Source organism: Leguminivora glycinivorella, chromosome 25 (assembly GCF_023078275.1).
Source record: "Leguminivora glycinivorella isolate SPB_JAAS2020 chromosome 25, LegGlyc_1.1, whole genome shotgun sequence".
In the NCBI taxonomy this organism is placed as follows: Eukaryota; Metazoa; Arthropoda; class Insecta; order Lepidoptera; family Tortricidae; genus Leguminivora; species Leguminivora glycinivorella.
The window spans coordinates 3,671,852-3,689,413 of NC_062995.1; the positions used below are offsets into that span (position 1 = coordinate 3,671,852).

Sequence of the window (17,562 nt, forward strand, 5' to 3'; positions counted from 1 at the left end):
ATTTTATTTCATGTTTTTAGCTTTACAATAGACAAAGAGTTATATTTTCTTTTTGTAGTGACGAAGGCAAATGATCTATCAGCTTAATTTAAAAAGAGGTTTGCCATTTTAGTTTTTTTATTTGAATAGGTAGGAAAATGTCACGATCTTTTGAATTGTCATTATTTCTTTAATATTTTGTAAACAATCACAATCAAGTAAATATTTATCATCTCTCAAAATTGATAGCTATTAATCTTCCCGGCCCACATACCGAAATTATGCGTGAGTATTTTCTATCAGAAGTACAGTTTCATCATACATTCTTAGGAAAATATTCCCCGTTCTTTTTTATTTTAATTTACGTACCCTCTACCATATTCTTCCTCAGCTGCTATTCTGTTTGCAGGAAAATGGAGACAAACGCTTCGAGAAGCAGTCGAGACGACGGTATTGACCGGCCTATACCCCAAAACATAGAACTCCAACTACCGAACATATCAGATTCTATAACTTCGCATGAAATTGCCTCGCATTCTTTAGAAGTACCGTCCGATGTCCAGTCTCCAAGAAGTTCACCCAGTCACGCAAGTCCCGAGACAATTATTGAAGAAAGAACATCTGTGACAACTGCCAATTATTCTGTGCCTCTTCTTTTAATCAGTGCACCCCCGTCTGTAATAATACCCGGCACGCATGCCTCACGGAGATGTGCTCTTAAGCTTAACTCACCAATATCTTCTCAGCCTTTAAAATCATTACATTCATCAATGTTCCGCCAATCCGAAAACGTACCTCAGTCTTTGTTCATCCAAGCTTTATCCTGTTTGACCAAAAACGACTCTTTGAACATTTCAGTTTTAAGCAATATGATGGCTAAATCACAATACAGTTCGTTTGGTCAAAATGTAAAACAGAATAATGCTGGTCCCAGACCTGGTGACTTATCACCGCCCGATTCGTTGACAAGTGCGCCTCCATCTTATTCTTACGTCTTGAGGCAAATGGCCGTTAGGAGAAGACCGAGATTAATGGGGACATTTATACCGTCGCCGTCCTTTGTCCCGCATTGTCCTCCACCGAATTACAACGCGGCTTTTGATATCTACGTTGATAACGCCATGCCACCACCACCTCGACTCCGGCATTTAGGTTTTGGCCCTTGTCCTATCGTCTGCCCTGAATGTGGGTACACCGGCATGAGCGTGGTAGTCAGTAAAATAACAATGTGTACGCATTTATGTGCTGTTATTCTTTGTTTATTTTGTTGTTGGGTATGCGCACCGTTACCCTACTTGATGAGTTCTTGCAAAGACGTTTACCATTATTGCAGTAGTTGTCGTTATTTTTTGGGTATGTATTGCCCGACCAATACAGCAGTGTAATTTCCTGAAGAATATGAATGCAGTTAAATCTTTAGATTCATTTATGATAATTTGCAACAATTTAGTAGGTACTGTGGGGATACACATAATATACATATACATAGATTGACATGTGTAGTGCAGTCCTTGAAACAGTACTGTTCTGACAAGAACAGTGATGTTAGTTATCGATTGTGAAACATTGAAGTTTGCTCTGAGAAGAACAGTTTTGAAGTTGCTCTGAGAAGAACATTTTTTGGATTGCCCTGAAAAGGACAGTTTATCATCGTCCTGACAAGGACAAGACATTCATCGGAGCCTTCAGCATCCTCGTCGAAGTCGTCGTGTCTTCATCTTCAGCGGAGCGAGGCACGGCGCGCGACGACACGATGCGCACTCCACGGCAGCCGGCGGTTTCAAGGACTGCACTACACATGTCAATCTATGTATATGTATATTATGTGTATCCCCACAGTACTATTAGGTCAGCAAATTAATGGTAGTTAAGAGGTGTAGAGGAAAATGGTTGGAACACAATTTTTGGCTACATAACTTAGTTTAGACCAGTTAGGAGCTAAACATATCAAAAGTCCCCGAGCCGGCGGGGAGAGAGGGGTTTGAATTTGAAGGTCTCATATCCGGTTTTTCGCTTAAATATTGGAAACTATAGCGACATGATGATTATGAACAAAAAAAAGCTGATTTCATTTGAAATGAGTTTCATACAGTTGTGTTTTCGATATCTTGTATATTTTTTAAACTATCCGCTCTCGAATGTTTTTCAGTTGCTCTAAATTTGATATTGACAATCTACATAATTAAAACTGATAGGTCATTTTTGGTGTAATTTTCGCATAAATCTGGGGTGCTGAATTCTTTTAATACATACAAAAAATACAAAACTTTTTTAGAACTCCTCTTCACGCTTAAACCCCTGAGTAAATTTACTAAAATTTTGACACAGGGATAGTTTAAGTCTCAGAAATCAGAATTAGGACATAAGCTAGTTTTTATTGCTTAACTCATCCTCCAAGAGTTTAAAAAGTGGAGTGGAAGTTTGAATGGAAAATCAAAAAAATAAATAGTCGCCTTACCGATTTGTATGAAATTTCGAATGGTAAAAGCGACTTTGATATAGTTGTAATTGATACCAAACAAGACTTAAAACAAGCTCAGATTTCTCCGGAGCTGAATTATTGAGACTCCTCATTCCAAACCATTAAAGATTGTTTTTGAGATAAAAGCAATCCCTGTTCTATCTTGGGACTAAAACTATCTCTATACTAAATTTGAACGTAATCGGTCAAGCGGTATATGCGTAAAGAAGCGTTAGGTAAAAAAGGTACTCATTTGTTTGAATTTTATATGCTTTTAAAATGAATTTGGCACTAACAATTTATAAGAAAACGATACTAAACACGGCCTAGTCGCTTCACTGTTGAAGATGTCAGGCAGGACAAAAATTTGACCCCCAAATAAGGGTGCGTTCCCACGAAGGACACAGTTGCTCGGCGACTTTCGGCGACGAGGCGACGCAACTTTTCATACAAATACGAAAGTCGCTGAGCAACTGTTGCCCCCGTGGGCGCGCACCCTAAATGTTCAAGAGCGGATATCTCGATAACCGTATCTTGTATCGAAAATCTTTACAGAGACAAACTTGTAGCAAATTTAATTAGCTCTTATTATTTTATGTCATCACGTCACTAGGATGAATAGTTTTAGAGATATAAGCAAAAATCCGACGAGAAGGAGCTTAAAACCCCCCTCTTTCCTCCGGCTTTAGGGGTACGGTCTGAGATTTTAGACATATCAAGGACGTAAGTCTTAAAACAAAGTTACGAAGTGAAAAATTGTGTTCCTCGGATTTCCCTTTTCGCCTTTTTTATTACTTAGCCAAGACTTAGCCTATATTTTATTTAATATTTATGATGATTTCTTTTTTGAGTAGGGTATTGGGCGCTCTTTCATGATTACCATAGACAATTCAAATCACACGACATTATTGTATTGATATATTTAAATAAAAGAGTTATAATGACTAAACGTATTTTATTTTATATGTTGATTATGTAGAAGATAATTATTTAAGTCTAAATAGTTAGGTATTTCATAATATTTTTTACATTTTGCTCCATCGATGATCGGTCCAAAATGATTTTCTATATGTTGCGTTCTAATCCAAGGTTTTTCACAAAATATTGAAGGACATTTATTAAGGTTTTGGTAAATATTTGGTTTTAATATTGATATAAAATTTAAATACCTTTATTCATAACATTAAGGTAAACATAGCCGTTCAAAGTGACCATAAATGACGCAAATAAATAATTAATATTAGTTAAAATGAACGTAGCAATAAGAAATTATGTTTTAACGCCATCTAGCGATGAAATGTCGTCCGTGTAAGATTAGAAGTCACAGCCTTCCGCAAGTTCCGTGTGTGTTGCGGAAAAATCCCTTTTGGGCGTCCGACCACATGTGTGAATTATGAACAAAATATGGTTCTTTAGTGAATTTTCGTTCTAAATAGCCGATTTCAAAGTGAATTACACTCGGTATCGATAGATAAAGCGCATGTGGAGCGTCTAGTGTCGAAAAAAGTTGGAACTCGACGGCGGAAGTGCATTTTTTCGATGTAAATACGGGCCATCCAGGGTCAGTCTGGTGCGCCGCGAGGATTTCTTGAATATTTTCAGGCAGTGTGCTCTTGTGTCGCGCTCAACATTCTCGCGTGTGCCTAAAGAATATCTCGACCTTCACCGCTGGTTCGATCGGGTCACGTCCTGTGGGGGAGTCGGGTCGCGATTTGCGGTACAGACGGCAGCATGCCGTCGTGTTGAGCAGCATGGAGGCGCGCTCGTGATCGTCGTTCGGCGCGGAGCGCGCGCCCGTTCTTATATAACGAGGGCAGCGGCTGCGGCGGCATGGCCGCGCGCGTGTCCGTCGAGGGCGCCGGGCCCTCGTACGCATCAGTGCTAAACTTTCGGGGAGCCGAAAGTAACAAGGAGAACATTGAGGCGCCTCCGCCGGGGGAGGTGCCGGAGGTGGTGGTGCGGCAGGTGGAAGTGGAAGAGGAGGAGGGCTTCGTGCCTGTGATAGCGCACGGTCGGAGGCCGGGCAAGCCGCGGCGCGAGCGAGAGCGCCGAGCGCCGCCGCGGCCGCACAAAGCAGGCCCTCAGCCGCCCACAGACCCTCAGGCGCCGCCGAACCCTGACCAACCGCAGCAGGAAGATGAGGATCAACCCAAGAAGTTTGTCGAAGCACCTATCCCAAAGGTCAACCCCTGGCAGGTCAGTAACATGTAAACAAACATGTTGTTATGCAGGTATTATGCAACTCCCCAATCCTAACCACAAAATGAACAATGCAGTTCTGATAAGACTTAATCCTTTATTTCATGATTGCCGAACTGTACAATACTTGTGTAACACAATCATTTCATACTATTTACTTCCTTTTAAAGTCAGCTGAACTTGTGTTTATCTAAAATTTAGAACTTATTGTTCTAAAAAATGCTTATTCAGATTTCATAATCTCAAAAGTCTATAGGTTAGTCAAAACAATTCACATTTACTGTAATAACCGTACAATATTGCACTTAATGGCTTCCGCCATGGATACAGTGATGTGTGAATCATTATTAGCAAAGGGCTTTAAGTTATTACTAAGTGCACTTATAGATTATCAGTGCGGCGGTCATAACATTGTTATTGCAACTATTATTGCGCTCATTCTTTGCATGACTGAGAGTAAAATGTGATAATCTATCCAATAGTGAGATTACTTGTTTTTAACATTTTTTAAAGGTGTCCTGCCAATTTTGGCAAGGTATATTAGCTTTGCCCGTGAAGAGATGTTCAGCAGGTGCTGATCTCCTTTGAATAAAAATTCAAGTTTAAGAGCTTTTGCCAAGTCAACTCTACATTTATACAGAGTAAGACAGAAATTTTTGCCATGACACTGCACAGTTAGTTTAGATGAATCCTAAGAAATAAATGTGATGTCTTCCATCAAAATTAATCACATTTGGCTGCCAATAACTTTGATTTCTAATAGCATACTTATGGCATCAACGTCTTATTGACATCCAGTATCATATTTACCATAAGGGCACACAAAATCCGGTGGTCCCATTATCATGGAGCCCTGAAGAACAATCAGTAAGTGGTCCTCAGATTAAAAATGAAGTTTTTGTCTTAAAATTTTAGTAACAAATTACAATCTGTACTTTCTAAAAAAGCCTCACAGTTTTGACTGCCCATGGGCCCCAGCAAAGCTTGAAGGTTTATAGATGAGACCTTCTAGCACAACTGACGAGTCCATACTTGAAGTCGCGGTTGATGTATGGACTCGCATGAGACAAGTAAAGTTGTGCTAAGGGGGCTGGTAGAATAGCACACCTATTACTTCATGCCTTCCTTTTCGCACAATTTATAAGTGCAATAGAGACACCGATGCGATAAGGTTTATCACACTAGTGTGCTTCCCCACAGCAGTCCATATCTTTTTTTTTTTTATGGGATAGGAGGCAAACGAGCAGACAGGTCGCCTGATGGTAAGCGATCACCGCCGCCCATGGACACCCGAAACACCAGAGGTGTTGGAGGTGCGTTGCCGGCCTTTAAGATGGGTGTACGCGCTGGGTGTATCGCAACCAAACTGTAGCTTTTATGAGTACTGAACGATAATGTTGCAGTTTGCCCGTATTGGATATTAAAAGGCCTTGTTGACATCTCATGGTTGTCTTTTTCGTAAATCTTAGCTAAGAGAGATAATTGAAGAAATTCTGTGAAATCTAATGCAATAGCATGTTGGTTCAATGGCCTTACACTCATATTGTTGGTGAAGTTCTTTTTATTTCAAAATTAATACAAATTTTATCTCAACTCATTAGCAGTTCTCGAAAAGTTAATACAAAAATTAAGGAAAAAGTTAAATTTGTTTGTTTTTTTCATTCCTTTTTTGTTACCAAGATTTATTTCATGAATGGAGATTTTTGTAAGTTTTATTTGGTCATTAAGGTTCTCTAGTATCTATATTTTCTTAATTTTATTATAACAGTTATCCTGTATATATCTTGCGAAAGTCGACTATTATATTACTAAATGTTGGTAACAAAATAGAATCAATTAAAATTTGCTGATGTGGCTATGTACAAAATTTTTGAGAACTGCTGTCATATATTTCTAAATTTGAAACAAATTTTTGATGCTATGATAAATTGAATGTATACCAACTAACATAATTGTAACTTTCTGTAATTTACTGTATCTATCCGTAATATATATTTTCTTTCCTTCATCGTCATTGCATGACATTCAACTTAAGCATCTGGTCTCCCGCGATACAGGCCTAGCCTAGTGCGGGGACTCCTGAGGTATCGGTAAACCAACTAAGCTATGCACGTAGGTAATTGTAAAAAAAAATGCATTTGATGTGAAAAGTCTTATTCTTTTCTTAACTCTGGAAACAATCTCAAATATAACCTTTGCCCCCATGTTTTAAACACAGCATGGTATTTAAATTTAAGATTCATGTGAATAATTATGCAACACAAGGTTACGTCATGTTTATTTTGCAAAAAAAGTAATATATCACTGTCCAAGTTTGTTTATTTTGAAGCAAAATGCATTATGTAAATAAATTAAAACATAACCTAAAAATGTCATGTAAACATTACAGTTAGGTTAAGTAGATAGTTATCTTATTTGAAGTCTGTCTAACTTTACTGTGCATTAATTTTGAGTAAACTAACATGAAAGTGTCATGAAAAGTATAATTTTCAATTTTCATATGTTTATTGGGGCACTCCCCAAAAAGTTTGAGTTTCTTACTCAGACCATAATCTTATTTAATAGTATAATAGTTGACATGAATGAGTGAATAAAAGTATGTTTGTGTGTTAATGCCAAATATTAGCAGGCGGGGGTGACAGGAAGATTGATGAGTTTCATTTGTTTGCGAGCTTTTGTGAAATTTGTTTTTGCTATTTCTCAGTTTATTTTTACTATTTCTGTAGTCACACCAAAGAGTTAATGTATATTATGCAATGAGCAATGACATCTTCTTCTTCTTTGCATCCTGTTACCCTCTGCTGGGGTGTAGGACTTGAATCATATTTATCCATTTACTGCGGTCTTGGGCAGTTTGGGTAATCAGTAATTACCCCATGCCTAGCACCCTGAGCTCCTGCTGAACCGAGTGACACCAGGTCTATTTAGGGCGGCATGGAGCAATGACATAGTGTTGATATATTATGTCAGTTTAAACTTATCTTTGAAAATACATAAAATTTACTTGCAATGCCCTATTGAGGCGACAAGTCTTTTTTGTTACAATACAACTGTAAATTTAATTTGCAAAAAAAGTATTCTATTATAATTATAAAATATTGTACCACATTCCTCACTGTGTTATTTAAAATAGTTAATGAAAACTTAACTTAGACAAAGTCTACAAGTTAAAAAAATTAAGTACATATTTCAGCAATTGACATGACATCATTCATACATACCATCATTCAGTTTTCTGCAAATTGTGCATTAAGGAAACTCAAAAAGTTAGTCTAGAATATCATTAGAGCCTCCATGAGTGTAATACATTCTTATGACTAGGGTTGCCAGTGTTGCCACCCATACTTTATTATATTGTACATTATTATAGGTACACTTTATATTAAACTAGTTTTTTCCCGCGGCTTCGCTCGCTTTAGAAAGAGACAAAAAGTAGCATATGTCACTCTCCATCCCTTCAACTATCTTATCCTTGAAAATCACGTCAATTCGTCTCTTCGTTTTGCCGTGAAAGGCGGACAAACAAACAGACACACACACTTTCCCATTTATAATATTATGGATTTTATGGGACATATAAAGTATTTTTAGATAATCTATTTTTAACCATTATTTATTCCTGAATAGTATTTAAAATGCGACACATGCAAATTCACAAAATATTTACTTATAAGTTTGACGTGTCTGTCTGTCTGTGGCATCGTAGCTCCCGAACGGATGAACCGATTTAGATTTAGTTTTTTTTGTCTGAAAGCTGAGTTAGTCGGGAGTGTTCTTAGCCATGTTTCATGAAAATCGGTCTACTATTCGCGGTCGGGGGTTTTTTCAAAATTTTAATTTTGTGGTTAGGTTATTATGGTGTGTGCCTTTTATTTTTGTATCGTCAGGCAAGAAAGACTTTTTGGGGCGCAAAGAGGTGGCAACCCTACTTATGTTATGACCCTAATCTAATATGAAATTTTATCTATTTTCATACTGGCTTTTCCTGCATTGGGATTTCCCTAAGCAATTACTTTCTGCGGTAACGTTTCATTCATAAAGCTATACATTATGAACAATATTCTTCTATTCCTAAATGATCATGATATTGTGTGTGTGTGGATTGAGTGAGCACCTTCCGAAAATAAAAAAAAATATGCTGATCATTTAGTAAAAGTTCTAAAACAGTACATATACCTCAATGAAAACAATTGTAAAACGAATCTCTGAATTTGTAAAAAGATAAATCAAAAGATACAGCCATTAACATGTGCTCACTCAGTTCTCACAAACTACCAACGAAAACAGTGAATATATTCATTTAACATATAATATTTATATACTAACATTTAGTAAAAAATAGGCCAACCTACCTCTATAAATATTAGATCACCTAGTGACGTATTAAATTTTTTACAAATAGTTTCTTATGCTCACTCAATCCACACACTTTTGAAAAGCCGAATTTTGATGAAAAACATAAGATTTAGACCGCTATTATATGTGTATAGTTTAGTAAAAGTGAAATGGGAATTTGTAAAATACAAAACGAACCACTAACGTGTCAGGTTTTTTTATAATAAATTTTTGTAAGTGCTCACTCAGTCCACACGTTTTGAGAAAGTTAAAAATGTAAATATCTTACGATTTGTAGCACCTAAGACACTCGAAAGTACTTCAACATTTAGTAAAAATTTTTACTAAATATCCACCATCTAATATTTCATATTCGTTGTCTGGTTTTAAAGATATTCAGACATAACTTTTCTCATACAAATGTATCAAGTAGGGTGACCACACTATGTCGGCTCCTGATTTTCCCCACCTTCCCATTGTCATATTGAGATTGGGGAGTTTCGTTCAATTTTGATAATAGTTTACCGGATTTGTAAGTGGGAGCGAGAAAAGAATAACTATTTCTCGCTCCCACTTACAAATCCGGTACGCTCATCTGTTAGCGCGATTAGATTACCAGGTTCTGGTTTCTTACTAGTGAAGTATTATATTCTTTGTTTCTTACCAATTATCATTCATGTCCTTTTTAATGCATGCATGTCGATATGGTTATTATCCTGACGTCGATAAAAATTACACAATACACATCATCACTAGGCCAAGAACATAACCTAAAAACAGTTTGCAGATGGATAATTAATATGGTATTAGTTTAATATTATCAAAATTGAACGAACGAAACTCCCCAATCTCAATATGACAATGGGAAGGTGGGGAAAATCAGGAGCCTACATAGTGTAGTCACCCTACTTGATACATTTGTATGAGAAAAGTTATGTCTGAATATCTTTAAAACCAGACAACGAATATAAAATATTAGATGGTGGATATTTAGTAAAAATTTTTACTAAATGTTGAAGTACTTTCGAGTGTCTTAGGTGCTACAAATCGTAAGATATTTACATTTTTAACTTTCTCAAAACGTGTGGACTGAGTGAGCACTTACAAAAATTTATTATAAAAAAATCTGACACGTTAGTGGTTCGTTTTGTATTTTACAAATTCCCATTTCACTTTTACTAAACTATACACATATCATAGCGGTCTAAATCTTATGTTTTTCATCAAAATTCGGCTTTTCAAAAGTGTGTGGATTGAGTGAGCATAAGAAACTATTTGTAAAAAATTTAATACGTCACTAGGTGATCTAATATTTATAGAGGTAGGTTGGCCTATTTTTTACTAAATGTTAGTATATAAATATTATATGTTAAATGAATATATTCACTGTTTTCGTTGGTAGTTTGTGAGAACTGAGTGAGCACATGTTAATGGCTGTATCTTTTGATTTATCTTTTTACAAATTCAGAGATTCGTTTTACAATTGTTTTAGAACTTTTACTAAATGATCTGCATATTTTTTTTTATTTTCGGAAGGTGCTCACTCAATCCACACACACACCATGATATTCATGATACATACATACATAGATACATACATACAATCAATTTATTTAATATTGTTAATCATGGTATCCTGTAGTGACCATAATTATACAAGAAAGATTATGAAATCCTGTTGGAAATAGAGACATTTCGCCATGATGTTTTCCTTCACCGAAAGCGACTAGAAAATATCAAATGTCGTTTTGCAAAGAAGTTTGTTGTGTCATTTTGAAGAAGGAAACTCATTGGTACAAGCCGGGTTTGGGACCTGCAACCTCCAGATTGGAAGTTGTATACTCTTACCGCTAGGCCATCGGCGCTTTTTTAAGAGCCCGTCACGATGGGTAAAAATTCAGTATCTGTCAAATTACCCCATTTACACACACTAACGCACGTCACACTCACCAACATACTTTTCGCACACTACCGCAATTTACTGGAAGAGGTCAGTGACCTAAGTGAGAGGAACTTAAGACAGGTCTATAGTTTCACTGAAGATCAGTTGTAACGTTAAAATCCCATCAAAACCAAAAAAGGGAAATATGAGCCAAGTTCAATATTATAGATGCCTTGGTTGTTGGCGTCAACGACAAAAGCAGTGAGATCTAAACGGGTGCCAAGTTCAATGGCAGTCCTCAAAATGTTTTATGACAATTGATGACATAAAATATCATTTCTTATAACTTTTATAATAGAATAGAATAGAATATAATTAATTTATTCGTTAACACACACACAAAATAAACGTTACAAATAATAAGACATAAACAAGAAGGAGATCCAACGAAATGGTCTAATCTTCCGATCAGACCATCCGGTGAAACAATCACGACAGGCACATAATATGTATGTCACAAATATCAATATAAGAGCCAAATTTAAGACGTTTATGTGAAATAGTTTTTGTTGTGAGGACGCCCATAGAGGCTCCAAATAGTTCGTGTAATATTACACACGATGTTGTCTGCCAGTTCGGTTACTTGAACTTGGCTTGACACGCTGCCGTGTGTTTAGATTGCGGACAGTGTCAATTTAGTGTTACCATCTCACACGAATTGACTCCGATTATTTTTCAAAATAAATTTGTGCAAACACCATATAAAATCAAAACAACTCTGGTGTAAAAAACAGTGCTTCGTTTATTCTAATTATAAATGGTTAAACCCTTTTCCGAATGCATTAAAATAATTCACTGTTCCTGATCGGTTTAGCCATTATAACATCCGTTATAAATGCACTGAGACAAAGGTTGAGGTTATGTATGAACAGAGGTTGACAGTCAGTTTACATGTAAAATTGTTGCCATATATAGAATTCTTCATTAAAATAATAATTTTCAAAATTTAGTTAAAGTTGTCTGAATCTAAGGTTACGTGCCCTGTGTGCAAACACCATTTAAAAATTATATTGAACGTAAGAAGGTAAGTCATACAGAACAATTTTGTGATAAGATAATATATTATTACAATTAATAATTTCGCCATTTACGTAAATAATCGTTTATAGAATATAATTATAATGATTAGTTCTGTTAGTTTTTTCATACGCCACACTGAATGTCTCTTCGCGATAGAGAATGTTACACACACTGACTCACTAAATAATGTGACCAGTATAATGAAAATAAAGTCCAACGAGTTAAAATTAATTTTAAAACTCTTTCATTTTAATAAAGTTTAGAAGACAAAAAATACCTATATTTCTTATCATTGTATTAAAGTTACATATATTTTTTATTTCTCAACAATAATAAGTAGTAAACAACACAAAAAAAAAACGATTTTAAACTGAGACTCTTTTAGACGTGACCATATTTATTTACCTTATTACTTTTGAATACATTCATAGCACTGGCAATCTTTTTGTATCCGTATATGATTTCCAGTGTCAAAAACAAATGTCATTGGAGCAAATTTGGCGACACGTCCGCTCCGAACGAGCCCGATCGGGCGTCTGACTCAATAGAATCTGTTCGCAATTTTGACGTTTGTATGGAAAATTTACGAAAGTTTATATTCAACATTGATTTTATTCGTTCTCTTTGTAAGGAAAAATATGAAAAGGTAATAATTCTGTAATCCAGTTATCTAGCTTATAAAATAACATTATTTTAAAACTAAAACACGGTCGTACATATCCAAATTTATGAAGATGCCGACAGGGGCCGACCGCATTTTAGTTACAACTTTAAGTAAGTATGTATCTAAAATTGGAAGTGTTTCCTGATTTGTACTACACACTATTTTGCATACACATACTTAAAGTTTTTAATTATCAAGAAAGCCTTTTGTTTGCCTAAAAGGTTTTCGAAGTAATTGCCATTTGATTCGAAGTATTTTTAGACAAATATTGATGTCGTTTAACTTCCATTTACTGTATTTTAGTAGCATGATAACACACATGTAAACTACTGAATTTTTAGTTTAGGATATAAGTAATGCGACAACATCAATTTTAGCAGCCTAAAGTATACAAAATTGAGCTCAGCTCACTCAGACGTGAGCACTATTTGCGGGTTTTCTTAAACTAGCGTCAGGAAAAAAATCATAATTAATTCAGGGAGTAACTTTTCCTTGATGTTAACTACTGATTTTGTAGATAAGATAAAACAAGTGCTTTTCTTATCAATAAGTATATACTGAAACTAAAACCGGACGTAGAAAACTACCAATTTTACGATTTTCTACTTTTTGATATTGACGGCCTCTTAACCCCCGACGCAAAAACGACGGGGTGTTATAAGTTTGACGTCTCTGTCTGTCTGTCTGTGTGTTTGTCTGTCTGTGGCATCGTAGCTCCCGAACGGATGAACTGATTTAGATTTAGTTTTTTTTTGTGTTAGTCGGGAGTGTTCTTAGCCATGTTTCATAAAAATCGGTCTACTATGTCGCAGTCGGGGGTTTTTTCAAAATTTTAATTTTGTGGTTAGGTTATTTTAGAATGTTTTCTCGGAAAATAATATACATGTTCTTATACTTGACACAGTACTATTTGTCATACTTGGGAAATTTATATAGCACATTTTAACTGCAACTCCATCTCCACGTCACGCGTCATTGCAAGTCATTTGAGTCCACAGCTTATTACTAGAGATGGGCCGAATACGGACTTTGCCGAATACGAATATTCGGCCGAACATTCGGTTCAGCAGTTACCGAACCGAACATTCGGCTGAATATTCGGTTGAGCCATATTTTAAATCCTGGCTTAGAGTTAAAAACGTTTAAATGATTGTTAAGTACATATTTATCTTACTAGCTTTTAATGTTCCTATAATTAAGTGCATAAAAAAATTTTGGTTTTTGTTTCTTAAGATACGTTATTTTTTCTTTTTTATAAAATTATTGTATTTTATATTTTAAAGCATTTTTAACTCCTTTTGGTAACTACGAGTGTACCTTAGGATGCTGAAATAGGATGTCATAATCCGTTGAATTACGAAACAACTTGCGCTATTTATTTACTTTGTTTATTCGGTAAATATTCGGCAATGTAACCGAACTATTCGGCCGAATACGAACATTGAAAAACTTGCCGAATACCGAATATTTACCGAATATTCGGCCCATCTCTACTTTTAACCTTCTATTTGGTCGAGTAATGTTATCATGTACCCTCAAGTGGCTTAAGGAGTAGAGGGTAGATTTTATTTACATTTATTTGTATAACTAAACATACAGACTACAGAAACACTGTCGATCATCGGGTCAGACCCCGTAGCCGACTGGCATTTCTGCGACGCGAAACGCTGTCGAAACGCCCGAGAAAGGCTCTGTCCCAATACGCACAAGAGCAATAAATAAATAGATATTATAGGACATTCTTATCTTACACAGATTGACTGAGTCCCACGGTAAGCTCAATAAGGCTTGTGTTGTGGGTACTCAGGACAACGATATATATATAATATTTACAAATACTTATATACATAGAAAACATCCATGACTCTATAGAGATAGATATCTACGAAAGAGATACTATCGTGAGCGTTTCGTGAACGTTTGTGCATTTGGCTACGCACACTGGCCCTTATCTAACACTGGGAAACCCCCTCAACACATAGCTGACATTAAATTATACCTACCACCTAGTTCTATTTAGTATTGTTTTCCTTGACAAGAAATACTGTAGGTACTGTTTTTTTAGTTATTGGTATCTTCGACAATGTATACAGTTTATATGCTATGATTAATTGTCACAGATTCGGATCGGATTCAAATTGTAAGTAGTGCTAATCCGCTCTAATAATTCAATAGATTAATGTGACGTTCTTTTGTCAGTTGATTCAGTCAAAGATATTCGAAATTACTTCCACGGTCACGGAATAACCCCCAAATCACCTAAAATAACCTAAATAGCCGGGTCAACAGTCAACACAAAGCGAGGCAATGTACTCGCGCGGCAAACGTGCAATGCAGACTTGCATCAGCCGAGGTAGGATTTTCCGCCGAGCAAAACGCGCGCACTGCCTCGGCCGAGGCACGTACACACAGCACGTTTGCCTCGCGACATGCCTCGCTCTGTGTGGACCCGGCTAAGGCAGCGTCCACACTCATGAGACGATTTTGATACCGGCGTGGCGGAGACGTCCGTTCCGCGCCGCAAGACATGCGTCTCATGAGTGTGGACGCTGCCTAACAGTGACGCGTGCGCATATGTGGCGGCATGTGGCCGACTTCGAGGTTATGTCGCTATCCGTATCTTACAGCTATCTATAAAGTTTCATAACTGACGATAAGATAAAAATTCGCTTTAATTTTGGACTATTTACATGTCTCGTGAATCTTGTGATGTGTAATGTTTTCAGTCAAAAGGTACCACACTGTCGGTTGTCGATAAGATCGATTTCACATTGAAGTTGTTATGGAAATATTTGATTGAACATGGCACATTTTATGTACAATTTGGTCGTCTTGCACATTGAAAGTAGCGCAGTGTCATGAGCTTTAATAATAAATAAATATAAATAAATATTGGGGACACCTTACACAGATCAACTTAGCCCCAAACTAAGCAAAGCTTGTACTATGGGTGCTAAGCGACGATATACATACTTAAGGCGAGATGATCTGTCAAACTAACCAAACCAAGGGGGTGAGGTGCGCGGCGTCCGGGCCGCCCCGCCCGCGCGGCTCTGTTCGCTTGTCGCACACGGGAACTCAAATTTGCGCGGCAGCATGACACAGACGGATCGCAGTATAATGATCGCCGTATTTTAACTGGGCTTTCTTAGTTTTTTCATGAAATAGGAGGCAAATGAGCAGCTGTATCGCCTGATAGTAAACGATCCCCGCCTTATTTTTTTTTATTAGGTTTCATCATTTGTGTAAGTAATACGAATGATTTATAGTTACAGTATGTTTGGTCAGCGTTGTCGTTGCTTTTAAGGACGTCCCTAAGCTACAATCAATTTTATCGATTTTTTCGGATTCTCCAACTGCCATCGTCGAAACTTCTTAGTAATCGCACTTAGCTACAGATCGAGAGGGTGAAATGAAAAGGACCATTCAAACTTTGCATAGTGACTTTTGATGTCATTATAAACAACTTTTATTAAGGGTCCAATGCTGAAACCACGAAAATTTGACGTTCCATAGAAATGAGCTGTATCATAACAGTCGAAATGTATACAATAGATTTTTTTTTGCGTTTTCATCATTAGTCCCATAATAAATAGGAGCATAATTTGAAAATTACGAGTTACAATTATTTACCTGCAAAGATAATACTGTGTAGAGAATTTTATAGAAATATACCTACTTCTCCTAAACATCATAACCGTAGCTTTTACGGTTTTCCTGAATATATAATAAAACTGAAAATGGGGACATAAAAATGGGGAGGCGGGAGGAGGGGAAAGATTAACATCTCGGCGTGTTTTCTACTTTATGCAGAAGTTTTTTCTTATAAACCTATTGTTAACAGAACACAGTAACCATCAGCTTCTTTGACCATAGACTTTATGTAAAAAGATATTATGTCATGTCACTGTTGTTTAAAAAGACACATAAAATTTGTCAGTCGTGAATAAATAACGCTTTTTCTTTTTCATATTGAAAGCCTTTAAGCTATATATATGCCAAAGTTTCGAATTTTATTCTTGTTGTTTATGAACCTACAACTTCAAACATGATGAAATCTGTGCTATTTATATTAAGATATGAATAAAATCTAAAGTATGAAAACTATGCAATTGAAACTTTGTCTATTTAATAAAGTTGCTATTGATAAGTTGCTATTGAGTTGTTATCCTGACAATTATATTTATCTGGTTTATAACAGACCCAAAATTCGAGGATTCAGAAGAACGACAAAATGCTTCAAGAAAACAGCTTTTCTCTTCGCTTGACTCGTGTTGGCGGGGGCACTACCGCCACTACCGTACCTCCAAATGGAATACAACCCAGCACAGGATAAATTATCAATACCATTCTATGCCTACCTTAAATTCTCAAGTAATATTCATATCAAGTATCAACTATTGTCAAAGGGGTCAGACAGCTTGTTGAAGGATTCGTATAATCTTGCAAATTAGACAAATATCTTTAAACATCAAGTACCGTAATCATACCCACCAAATAAAAAAAAATTGTCCAGCTTTATCATATCAATGTATGATTATGGACTTTCATCAAAATTGATTGAGAAGTTAAAATACTGAAATCTTTTAACTATTGTGGAAAAATGGCGATAGTTGTCAAACAAAATTTCTGTCAGGCTGGCCACATGTTTGGCATAGACACAGAAAAAATATAGACGGAGGGTAGCACGATCTAATTAACCTTATACCAAATTTTGAAAGACAGAAATACCTACCGTACCTGATCTTCAATCAGTACTGTACCTACCGCCGCCTTTTCTTTCGAACAATTCAATATTTTTATGAAAATTTTGCGTAAGTTTGTTCACTAGCTGGACATCAGTCATATATTTTCTAAGTGGAAAAGTTGTGCTGTAATGACGTCACAGACCCGTCATCTAGGGGTTTCTAAAATCTATGATGTTTAGATATCGAAAATGTCACTTGATAACATCATATGAAA

At 36.3% G+C, this 17,562-nt stretch overlaps 2 protein-coding genes across 4 annotated transcripts in view; both read left to right on the forward strand.

The window, feature by feature from the left end:
* The first annotated feature begins 65 nt into the window (after positions 1-65).
* LOC125239341 lies at positions 66-2,357 on the forward strand. The gene is made up of 2 exons (XM_048146892.1): positions 66-264; positions 389-2,357. The coding sequence occupies exon 2, from the start codon at positions 393-395 to the stop codon at positions 1,362-1,364; it is 972 nt and encodes a 323-aa protein (XP_048002849.1). The 5' UTR covers positions 66-264; positions 389-392; the 3' UTR covers positions 1,365-2,357.
* Positions 2,358-3,754: 1,397 nt separating this feature from the next.
* LOC125239061 (la-related protein 1) overlaps positions 3,755-17,562 on the forward strand; it is a 138,227-nt gene continuing 124,419 nt past the window's right edge. For 2 of the 3 annotated variants that reach the window (XM_048146519.1, XM_048146520.1), the window contains exon 1: positions 3,756-4,636. In XM_048146519.1, the coding sequence (XP_048002476.1) occupies positions 4,271-4,636 (366 nt within the window). In that variant the 5' untranslated portion in view covers positions 3,756-4,270. Of the gene's footprint in view, positions 4,637-17,562 lie in introns of all 3 variants that reach the window. The other variant, XM_048146521.1, reaches the window with a different exon arrangement.

Bases quoted from the DNA above. Each gene is read 5' to 3' on its own strand.
- LOC125239341 (XM_048146892.1), top strand. From the start codon at position 393: ATGGAGACAAACGCTTCGAGAAGCAGTCGAGACGACGGTATTGACCGG.